This window comes from Leptopilina heterotoma, unplaced genomic scaffold (assembly GCF_015476425.1).
Source record: "Leptopilina heterotoma isolate Lh14 unplaced genomic scaffold, ASM1547642v1 Lhet_237, whole genome shotgun sequence".
Classification (NCBI taxonomy): domain Eukaryota; kingdom Metazoa; phylum Arthropoda; class Insecta; order Hymenoptera; family Figitidae; genus Leptopilina; species Leptopilina heterotoma.
Window position 1 is genome coordinate 919,029 of NW_025110953.1, and position 12,179 is coordinate 931,207.

A 12,179-nucleotide genomic window follows, 5' to 3' on the forward strand; every position below is an offset into this window, starting at 1 on the left:
ATTAAAATAATAATAGTCAACAAAAATAATTATCAACACATTAAAAACAATTTTAATCCAAAAGAAAACCACTAAACAATTTTGTAAAACTATCGCAACTATTGATCGGATAATTGGATAAGTATGTATGATCAATTTAGAAAGTATATAAGCGGGTTTTGTTGGTAAGTGAAGGGAACGTTGCGGTATGTAAAGTCGCTTGTGGTTTAGGTAAAAGGTTTTAACTTCTTTGGTCAAGTAATATTACGTATTCAGTGGCCAGCGCCATTTTACTTCGACCATTTTTGCCGATCAAATCTTAATTGTTGGCTGGCGGCTGTCTATGGAGGCGTGGCTAACCGCTGGTTCAACGTTCAGCCACGCGATACACGAACGCATTTGGCTTTCTTCTTTTGCTCCCATATATACAAATTCGATATGCAACTTCTTTTCTTTACCAACAGGTTGAGATCAGGTTTTTCCTTGGCTTGCAAACTGCTCCTTTACCGGTTCGCAAAATTGCCAAAGCCTCCTATGCAAATCAACCTGATCTGCATTCATTCCCTCTTCAAAAACTCTCTTCACATTCCTTTAGTTATTCAAAATTTTATTCTTTTTCACTCATTTCACTTATCCACAAAACTATATATTTGGAACTAAAATAAAAATGGAGAAAACAATTACAAATAGAGGTAACATTTCCGAAAGTGGGAGTTTTCTAGAGATGCTAATCAGAAGAACAAGGGGAAAAAGTCGAAGAAGAAGAAAAGAAAAAAATGGATAGACGAAAGTGCCATGAATCGAAGGAACATATAGAAAAAATTATAGAATTCATTTCGAATACTAGAAAAAAAAAATGACAAACAGAAGAAAAATGAAGTGAAGCGAAGATATTATCAATTAGGAGTAGATAAATAAAACAGGTACTACACATCAGAAATGACATGCATTACTCTGATTGGCAACAATTTGTAACAATTGACGGGCGGAACCCCGCTTGAAGGTTCTGCTGCCTTGCCCGCGTTGTTTATGACCAGAACTTTGAAATGTTACACCTTAATTGCTTGCCTCGCTACATGCTCGAAGAATTATCAAGGCTTTCTTGCTTCCGTACGTGGTCGCACTAAGGAGACTCCTTTTGCCATTTAAAGAATCGGACTCTTCAAGTCACGTTTTTGCACATTTGTTTTAAAACCTTTCTTTCTAATTACATATAATTTTCCACTCATCCCGAATAACAACAACAACAACAAAAAAAAATGGCGTTAACGATATATACCATCACATTTTATTATTGTGCTAACCATATTCTTTTGTAATCAACAAAAATTACCCCATCTCTCATCACTTTTATACATTCAAATTACCGCGCTGAAATTTATTTTCAATTTTACTAACGTGTATAATTTTTTTACTATACATATAAATTTTATGTATATGAGTATATATTATATACCTACTATAAATAAATTATATAGTATAAATAAATTTTATATATACTACTCCCTATTATATAAAAACATTTCGCCGCCGTTGCAGAGTCAGGATTTTTTAAGCCCCCCATCCCTTCCAAGGGGATGTTACATTACGCTCCCCCTTTAGGACCGTTACGTTACGTCTAAAATCAAGGCAAATTTTACCTACTTTTTGACCTAGAGGTTAAAAGGTGGCCCCATAAAGGCCCCCATGGGGGACGCTACATTACGTCTACCATAATTTAAAACCTTAAGGGTATCTATGCCTATATTTTAAAAATAAAATTAGTTACTGTGGCGAACTTCAATTACTTGTCTATAAAAATTTAAATATCTACAAGAAATGTAACTGAATTCTACTTAAAAAAAGGAATTCTTCAAAATTGTAAATAATATTTTTCAATATTTCAATTTTTAAGCAAAATTTTTCATTAAAATCTTTTTCATAATTAATTAATAAAAATCGTTATTGAAACTCTTTCGAATTTAAGTTTTAATACTGCTTTTCAAACTTTGGTAAACTTATGAATGCATTCAATTCTGACTCTTTGTGATACTCGATTATTTAGCAATTATATTTGGTAAAGAATTAAATATTAATTAATTACTTAATTCAATATTAGCAGGACTCGAACCAGTGAAAGTATTTAAAAATACGGACTTTACGGACCAAAAATGAAAACTTACGGATCATTTACGGACCAACTGACAAAAATATAAGGAGTCCGAATAAAATAAGAGAAAATTTTCCTTAAAACTATAAATTAAATTTTTCATAACTATAAAACATGTTTATAATAATTAAAAATGACGGAGTGATAAAATCATTATCTATTGAATTATTCTTTTCAAGAACTTTTAGTTAAAATTCTTCTTAAAATCGATTATTTTTAATAATTTTTGAAAAAGTTCTTTGACAATTTTCAAATCCATTTGTTTACAATATTCAATTTTACGAAATTTCAATTATTCGTAAATTCTTCAATTAAATATATAATAGAAAATAAAAACTTCCAAAAATTTTATGAAAAAAAAATTGGCAATTAAACTTTCTCAAAAAAAATTAATTGCACAAAATTATTAGTTGAAAATATGAAAAATTCAAATTTTCAAACATTTTAATCTGAAACCTTTTCAAAATTCAATTATTTCTAAAAAATTCCCTCTAATGCTTTTAATATTCAATTATAATCTAAAATTTTAACTGAAATCCATTTTTAAATCAATGTTTATGAGAAAACTCTACTAGAATTCAATTATTTAAATACAAAAAAACAATTCATTGAATAATTGCATGGTTTCTCAAAATTCAATTCTCATGAAGAATTTTATTAATAAAGTTTTAAATAATTAAATTCTTTTGACAAATTTAAATAAAATTGAAATTGAAATTCTACAATGAGTTTTATTATTTATCAAAATAATTAAATTCCTAATAAGAATTTTACTATTTACCAAAATAATTGAATCCCTGTAAAAATTTTATTATTTATGAAAATAATTGATTGATTGCGAAGAAATTTATAAAAAAAAATTGTAAATAATGAAATTCCTGTGAAATTTGTATTATTTTTTGAAAATAATTAAAAAATAATTAATTAAAATTTTATAAAATTTTTTTATAAACAATTGAATTCTTTTGGAAAATTTTATTAGAATAGTAGATACCTATATTAAAAATCATAGAATTGAGGAAAATTTTTGAAATTTTGCCAAGAATTTTATTAAAATTTTTGGAAACAATTGAATTTTGGAGAAAAATTGCATTATTTCTAAGAATAATTGAAATTTTGACGATAATTTTTAAAAATTTTTTAACATAATTTAATTTTTCGGGAAAATTTTATTACTTCTGGAAATAATTGAATTCCTACAATTATTTGAAATTTCTCTAAAATTATCCAAATTATATCGTACAATGTGGACCTTTTTTAAAAAAACGGACTTCAAACAAAGTTACGGACTTTTATGAGAATCACGGACCTAGTTCGAACCCTGTATTAGTGAATGAATTGAAAATTATATAAATATATGATTATTTACCAATTATAATTGATAGAATTGTAATATTCAATTATTTACCAACTGTAATTGATAAAATTGTAATATTCAATTATTTAACAATTATAATTGATAAATAATTGAATATTATACAAATATTCAACTATTTACCAAACATAATTTGTAAATAATTGAATATTACTAAATTATTTGAATATTCTAGAAGTATTTAATTATTTACCAATTGTAATTGGTAAAATGGTATTTTTCAATAGTTTACCAATTGTGGTAAAATAATTGTATATAAATGCCAAAAGTCAGAATCGAATGAATTCATAAGTTTATTATAGCAAAAAAAGTCAGTATTAAAACTTAATTTGAAAAGAATTACAGTAAAAATATTTATTAACTATACTGAATTTTAAAAAAATATAATTAAATATTTTGTTTAAAAATTGTAATTTTGAAAAATTTTATTTAAAAATCTCTAATGAAATTCTATAAAAAGAATTCAATTATTTTCAAAACGACTTTACATAAAATTTCAATTAATTTAAAAGTTCGTTCATACAATTTTTTCTTTAAAATTCAAGTATCTTTATAAAAATTGAATTCAAATTTCTCAGAAATCTAATTTTTACAGAATTTTGAATAAAAGTATTTAAAACGTAAATAATTTTTCAAAAAAATATTTAATTATTAATTTTTGCAAACGAAAGAGCAAAATTTGTTTATTTCTTCTTCAAATTTAATTTTTCTTACAAGAATTTTCTGTCACTATAAAGAAAACTGATTGTAAAGTTTCTAAATGTAAAATTTAAATTTATAAAATTTATGACAATCAGTAAATTATAAAAATAATTTTAAAAAGTATTTTGATCAATTGATTTCAAATTATTTTTGAAAATTGAAACTATTTTTAACTAAAATTTCTAATGCAATTCCATAACAAAAATTGATTTCTAATTCTTTTGAAAATTCAAACTATTTTTAACTAAAATCATTTTTAAGTAAAGTTCCTGAAATTGGCATCAACGCTCAAAATCGAAAACTACTTTTTGTTATTTTTAGTGATAAAAATGACACTACTATTTTTATTACTATGTTTTTCAAAAATGTATAATTCAAACGAAAAGTTTCAGTATTCTAGAATTAATTAAAGTAGTAAAATTAGAAAAGAAAATTATCGTGGACGCTATTTTTCAGGGACCTTCTAAGTTATAATTAAAATGAATTATATAAATTATATAATTACATCAAGAGAAAAATTTTATTTAGATTAAATAGAATTTATTTGATTTAAATAAAAGTATATTTGTCTCAGAGTCTATTATTTATTTGGTTAAAATAAAATTTTTATTCAATATAAATGAAACTTATTTGAAACAAATAAAATTTAATTTAAACCAAATAAAATTTATTTGAAAACAAATAAAAAATCTAGTTGGCTCCGAGTCAAATATATCTTTCTCCTAAAGATAAAGTTAGTAAGAAAATTATTATAGAATTAAATTATTTAAAATAAATTTAATTATTCACAGAAATAAGAAATTAAGTGATGAGAAATTTTATGGAAATTCAAGTTTTCTGAGTTTTTGAAAAATATTTTTCAACATCAAAGACAAAAAAATTTTTGTAGTTCCAGAAGTTATAGTAGTAATTCTAGAAGTTTTTTTATTTTTCCAGTAATAGTTTTGAAAAAATTCCCTGTCACTTCCCTGATTCTCTGGACTTAATTTCATCTTTCTTGATTTCTCCCTCATTTCGTTGACCAGTAGCAACCCTTTTTTATTTTTATATATATAAATTTTATAATAAACATATTTTTTTTTGGTCTAAGAAGAATACATGTAATAAAATCCTACAAAACCATTCTTTCGAAATAATGAGACAATTATTTTAATGAAAATCTCATTCCGGATATAAAATCATATAGTGAATGAAAGGAGAAATTTTTATATTTCTTTAATTCGAGTGACGTGGATAAATTGATTTTCATCGCCCACTGACACAGTAACATTGAAAAGAAATGTCGCGTCTGTTATTGTTGTACGACAAAGCCACAAACAACTTTCGCAGAATATCAAATGACAAAATGTAGAGCATCCTGAATTCTAATTAGTTTCCTCCTTGATGCATTATCATAGAATCTTAATGCAACTGCAAAATAATCCAAAAGACGAAAGTGGAATTTTAAAAAAAAAAACTTTTAAGAAACGAAAGATATAAAAGAAGAGTCCAAAGAATTTTTCAACAGTCTTTCGTTTCAAATCTCTTCGTCTACATCTTTCCTTTTCTTAAAAGAATTTTTCCAAAACGCTAAGAAATTTACAAAAAAATAAAAAAATGTCCACAAAAATATTTGTTATTTTTCTCTTTCTTTCGATAACCAGTGCTTGTTTAATAACCAATTGTCCACGTGGTGGTAAAAGAAATTACGAAGATTCTTCCATTGAAAGTGAAAATGTAAGTTTTATAATAATTTATACCGAATTCGGAATTTTTATTTTTCAATTCACAGTATTTTTTGAGGATCTCAAATTAAGACCAAAAACTGTATCAAATTGTCGCAATGCATCGCTTCGATGATGTCTCATTAAAAGTTTTGCTTCTTTTTTATTTAAAAAATATTTTTTATCCTTTTATTTTAAAAAAGTTTTATAAAAAATACATTAAAAAACTGTGTTTCAAAAAAAAATTGCTCTAATAAAAAATAAACAAATAAACTTCTTTTTCCAACAGAATTCACAACAACTGGAGAAAAATTCAGATCAACAGACAATAAATTCCTGGGACAGAATATTACGGCAAAATTTAAAAAATCGAAATCCAACCAAAAATTCCAAAGAACTTGGACTCCTTTTATTACTCAATGTCTGCAGAATGCTACCGCAAAGGGAAGATTATAAAATTTGTTCCTCCCAATTATTAAAGTAGCAATATGTATTAAATAAAGGAAAACAAAAAAAACATACAACAAAATTAGTATGGAAAAATTGTCATTGTAGAAAACCAAATAAATAAAAGAAATAAATAAAATTACTTCTTTATTCCTTCCAAAAGTCAACTTTTACCACACAAATTATTTTTGTTTTTTTCCAGACAGAATTTTGACTCTTTTCTTAAAGAATATTCTGATTTACTCTCAAAATACTTCATAATTCATAATTTATTTATTTTGTAGAAAATATCTCTATTTGTGAATATCTTCAATAATTGTAAAATTATTCGAACAATCAAATAATTTTTTTAAATAAATATTTCTTCATTATTATTATTACAGGCCTCGGATCCACTTTAAGGAGCAAAGAAAAGTCGAAAATTTCTATTTTCTAACAATTACAACTTCCAAAATTAAATTATTTTCTGAAAGTTTTAACTAAATTTCATCTCTAAATCAATTATTTTTAATAATTTTTTGAAAGTTCTTCAAGAATTTAATTATTTAAATACAAAAAATCAATTTTTTACAATAATTGTAACTGTCCATGTTTTCTTTTAAAAGTTTAATTTTATTTTCATTTTTAAATTTACACTTGAAAATTTTCCAATAAAATTTTTGAGAATTCTATTATTCTCACAAAATTTGTAATAAAAATTCATCAAAATATTAATTTTCAAAAATTGTAATAAAATAATTTCAAAAAAATTAATTATTTTCACAAAATTTGCAATAAGAATTCTTCAAAATTTAATTTTCAAAAAATGTAATAAAATAATTTCAAAAAATTCATTATTTTCACAAAATTTAAAATAAAAATTCTAACAAATGTTAATTTTCAACAATTGTAATAAAATAATTTTAAAAAAAAAATTATTTTCACAAAATTTGTAATTAAAATTCTTTAAAAGTTAATTTTCAAAAATTGTAATAAAATACTTTGAAAAAAATTTATTATTTTTAATTTTTTAAAGATATTTCTATAGATATTTTTTACGCTATAAAAATCGAAGGAAATAAATTGCATTTTATAGTACAATAAATATGATATTTTGTTGGGATATTTTAAAGAAAATTCGAAAAAGTCGCAAATTTTGAAACAAAGTAAAAAAATCGAAAAAAGTAATAATATCCGAGGCGTATTATTATTTTTCTACAAAGGAATTAAAATTTTCCAAAAATTTAAAAATTAAACCTAATAATAAATTTAAATCAGTTAAAAATCATAGTTTCAACTGACAATCAGGGAATGACTTTTTAATTCTGAATCAGTTAAAAATAATTTATTGTCAGTGAAAAAATGACTGATTTTCAGTATAAAAAAATAATTCAAATTTAGTTAGACTTGACTAACAGAATCAGTTAAAAAAAGACCTACTGAAACATCAGTTATTCTTAACTGACAATCATTTATTTTTAAGTAAAATGATCAGTAGAAATATTACTATATTTAAATTAGTCACTGAATTTTAGTTTCTAAATCAGTTATTTTTAACTGATTAAAATTTAAAAAGTTTTAATCCAAAAATGTATAAAGACTGCAAGTGCAAACACAACTCTTCCTTTAATTATGTTTTGAATTTTTATTTTCCCAAAGTTTCGAATGTTCAAATGAACAAAATTGTTTTAGAAAATTTTACTAAAGGGAATAGAAAAGGAAAAATGAGAAAAAAAAGAATGAGATAAAAAGGGGTCTATCTGTGCTTTTTGTACGATTCATTTTTAACAGTGCGAATTATTACAAACCTAATTTTCTTGACGCGGTATTAAATTGACACCAAAGTGAATCAAATAAATTAATACCAAAAATCCAATTCAAATTATGATTCAATCCACATTTTTTGGTACCAATCCATTGCACTTTGATACAATCAAAATTTAACAGCTATATGCATTATAGCAAAATGCTCAAAATGAAATCGCATATACTTATAATCATTATAAGCTTTTGTTTTCAAAAGAAGAATAAAATTATCATATATGAGAATGGAATTCAACTGCATTCTCTACAGTTGCATTAATCCCTATTAGGAATGCTCTAATCTAAATATGGTTATGCATGCGCATTTAGAATTGTGTATTGGATGTGAAAATGCAAACTTGGACGCAAAGTTATCCATGCGCATATATGCGAACTTCTGAAGCCAAAGGGGCTTTAAAAAGAGTTGAACCGGTATGTGAACGTTCTTGTATAATAATCACTCGAGTCGCCAGGAAACGAGGAAAAAAAAAATATATCCACAATATTCCAAAGGGGATACATGGCGAATGAGAGAGACAGAGACTCACTCAAGGGGGCTGAGCATTTGCGCAGTTTATGAGCGAGTAATATAACCGATGGACCTTTACTCTATATTAAGCATCCATCTTCCTTGGGAAACTATTACGACATCGTTAAATCGATTCTGTGATAAAATTCGCGATTTAAAAATCACTTTTTCCCAAAGTTCCTCTATTTTCAACTTTTAAAGGAGAAAATTCTTTCAACTATATGAAATTAAGATCTATATAGATACAGTACCGTCCGAAATTGTCAGTCCACCCATTTTCAAAGGAATGACAAAAATTTTTTAACATAAAATTCATGAAAAGTAAATTTTTTTTGGTTTATATTTTGAAAGACGATAAAATTTTGAAAAGAATAAGACCTTACAGAAGTCATTTGGCCAAAATTTGTAGGAGATATTCTTAAAAATCGTCATTTTCAATGTTTTACAAAGATTTGAATAACTTCTAAAATAATGAACGCTTTTTAATAATCTTAGGCTTATTTTAAAGACCATTTTCTACAGAATTAGAATTACTTATAGGCATTAACATGTAATTTTTAACTTGGAATAAGCATGACGTCAAAGTTGGACAAAAAAATTCAAAAAATTTGAAATAATATTATTAAAAGAAAAATAATTTTTGAAATTCAAACATATATTTTTATTAAATTTTCTTGAAAAATCTACACCATATCATATTTTATATATGTTCTAGAATAGTTTTTAGTACAAAAAATTGATTTCAAATTTTTACAATTTTTTTGTCTAATTTTGACGTCATGCTTATTCCAAGTTAAAAATGACAGGTTAATGCCTATAAGTAATTCTTATTCCGTAGAAAAAGACCTTTAAAATAAGCCTAAGATTATTAAAAAGCGTTCATTATTTTAGAAGTTATTTAAATTTTTGTAAAACATTGGAAATGACGATTTTTAGGAATATCTTCTACAAATTTTGGCCAAATGACTTCTGTAAGGTCTTATTCTTTTCAAAATTTTATCGTCTTTCAAAATATAAACCAAAAAAAATTTTAGTTTTCATGAATTTTATGTTAAAAAATTTTTGTCATTCCTTTAAAAATGGGTGGACTGACAATTGCGGACGGTACTGTATACATAGAGTTGTGAACATACATTTTAATCAATTGAATATTTTTTTAAATAAAAGAAAAGTGTTTAAGTTTGTTCACGAAATGAATGAAGAAAGTAGAGTGGAGTGAAAGAGCCACTGTTCACTTTTTATGCTATAAAATCGGAATAATTTTTTTTTAATTTCCAACTGGTACTAAAATAGTTATTAAGCTTCAAAATCCTAATCGAAAATTTTCTGTATTACATGAAAGGACTAAGTTATAAGAGTTTTACGAAAGCATTGCAAGTGACTATTTTGCCCCACCTGATAGAGGAAAAAGCCACTTTGCGATTTAGGCAAAATATGTTAAAATTTTTTTGTATCTTCACGTTTTTCCTTTATTTACATATCAAATAATCTTATTGTCAAAAATCTAAAAAAAAGTATCCAAATATAGTAGCAAATCGTAAAAAAGTAGTAAACAGTATAGCATGGTTGCCACAAAAATTTAATTTTGTTTTCCCCTGACTTTTCCCTGATTTCCAGACAAAATTCTGACTTTTTCCCTGACACTAAAGAATATTCTGATTCACTCTAAAAATTATTTGATACCTACCCAAAAGAATGTTCTATTAAATAAATATTTAATCATTATTATTTTTCCACAGGAATTAAGATTTTAAAAAAATTCAAATTAAAACCTTTTGAAATTCAATAACTTATAATAATTAAAACTTCCATAAAAGTTTTTCAAAAAAAAATTAAATTATTTACAAAAATTTTAATAAAATCCTAGGCAAGAATTCAATTATTTTTATAAATAATACAATTTTTCACATCCATTCAATTATTTAAAAAAAATGTAATAAATTTCATTGTAAAAATTCAATTATTATCATAAATAATAAAATTTTTCCTAGAATTTAAATTATTTTAAACACAATCAATTCAATCTGTACATATTATTTTAAATAAAATTTCAAATAAATTTCTCGAAAAATATAATTTTTTTTCAAACATTTTTGGCAAAAATTCAATTACATTTAACAAATAATAAAATTCTTCGCTGAAATTAAAATATTTTTAAAGTCACTATTATTTTAATAAAAATTCTCAAAAGAATTCAATTATTAAAAAAAAAAATTAAATAAAATTCGTTGCAAGAATTCAATTATTTTCATAAATAATAATATTCTTCACAGGATTTCAATTGTTTAAAAAAAGTGCAATAACAATTCGTAGCAAGACTTCAATTATTTTCCTAAATATTAAAATTCTTCACGGAATTTTAATAATTTTTAATACAATTTTTCGTAAATTCTTCGAAAAATGTAATTATTTTCAAAAATTTTATTAAAATTCTTCGAAAGAAATAAATGAGCAATTGATTATTTTTAATTATTTTTGCAAAAGTTCCTAAAGAATTGCAATTATTAGTAACTTCTCGAAAATTTAATTATTATCAAAAACTTTAACTGCGAAATTAATTTTTAAATCAGTTTTTATTAGAAAATTCTACGAGAATTAAATTATTTAATTACAAACATAGATAATAATTAATTGAATAATTGAATGTTTCTTAAAAAAAAGAATTCTTATACATAATTTTATCAACAAATTTTTAAACAATTGAATTCTTTTGACAAATTTTAATAAAATTTTAAAGAATAATTACATTTTTCGAGGAATTCTATTAAAATATTGTATTAAAAATAATTGAAATTCTGCAATGAGTTTTATTATTTATGAAAATAAAATTGCGAAGAATATTATTATTATTATTATTATTGCGAAGAATTTATAAAAGTTTCAAACAATTGATTTTTATCGAAAAAATGTATGCAAAATTTATTTTTAATAATTGAATTCTGGTGAATTTTTATTATTTTAGAAAATAATTGAATATTCGTGTAGAATTTTGTCAAATATGTTTTTAAATAATTGAATTCTTTTGGGAAATTTTGTTAAAATAATATATATTCAAATTATTAAATTAAGGAAATCTTTTAAAATAATTCAAATTTTGTAATGAATTTTATTAATTTTGAAAATAATTGAATTTTTGTGATAAATATTGTTATTTATGAAAATAATTGAATTTTACAATGAATTTTATAAAAATTCCTGAATATAATTGAATTTCGGCGAAGAATTTCGGTATTTATAAAGATAATTGAAATGATGACGAGAATTTTTTTAATTTTCTAAAATAATTGAATTTCTGGAAAGAATTTTAATATTTATTAAGATATTTTACTCAACAAATTTATTAAGATAGTTGAATTCTTTCGAAGAATTGGGTTAAAATTTTTTAAATTGAAACTTATTTCAACAGAATTGAAATTAAAATTTTTCAGTAAATACTTGATTAAATGATTTACCAGTAATAACTTTATGGCACTTTCTCAATAGAATTAAGTTATTTAAAATAAATTATTGTCA

General features: G+C 23.4%; 1 protein-coding gene and 1 long non-coding RNA gene across 2 annotated transcripts in view; one reads left to right on the forward strand and one right to left on the reverse strand.

Moving 5' to 3' along the window:
* Positions 1 to 12,179, reverse strand: part of LOC122502753 — a 272,977-nt gene that overhangs the window by 244,755 nt on the left and 16,043 nt on the right. The gene's annotated exons all lie outside the window — the stretch shown is intronic.
* On the forward strand, positions 5,635 to 6,462 carry LOC122502751. The gene is made up of 2 exons (XM_043612946.1): positions 5,635 to 5,921; positions 6,198 to 6,462. Exons 1-2 carry the CDS (start codon positions 5,802 to 5,804, stop codon positions 6,390 to 6,392), a joined length of 315 nt encoding a protein of 104 aa, XP_043468881.1. The 5' UTR covers positions 5,635 to 5,801; the 3' UTR covers positions 6,393 to 6,462.

What these genes read in the sequence shown, in the direction of transcription:
- LOC122502751 (XM_043612946.1), top strand. Translation starts at nt 5,802, where the DNA reads ATGTCCACAAAAATATTTGTTATTTTTCTCTTTCTTTCGATAACCAGT. An exon ending in CTTCCATTGAAAGTGAAAAT is followed by an intron (nt 5,922 to 6,197) that starts GTAAGTTTTATA and finishes TTTTTCCAACAG; the next exon opens with AATTCACAACAACTGGAGAA.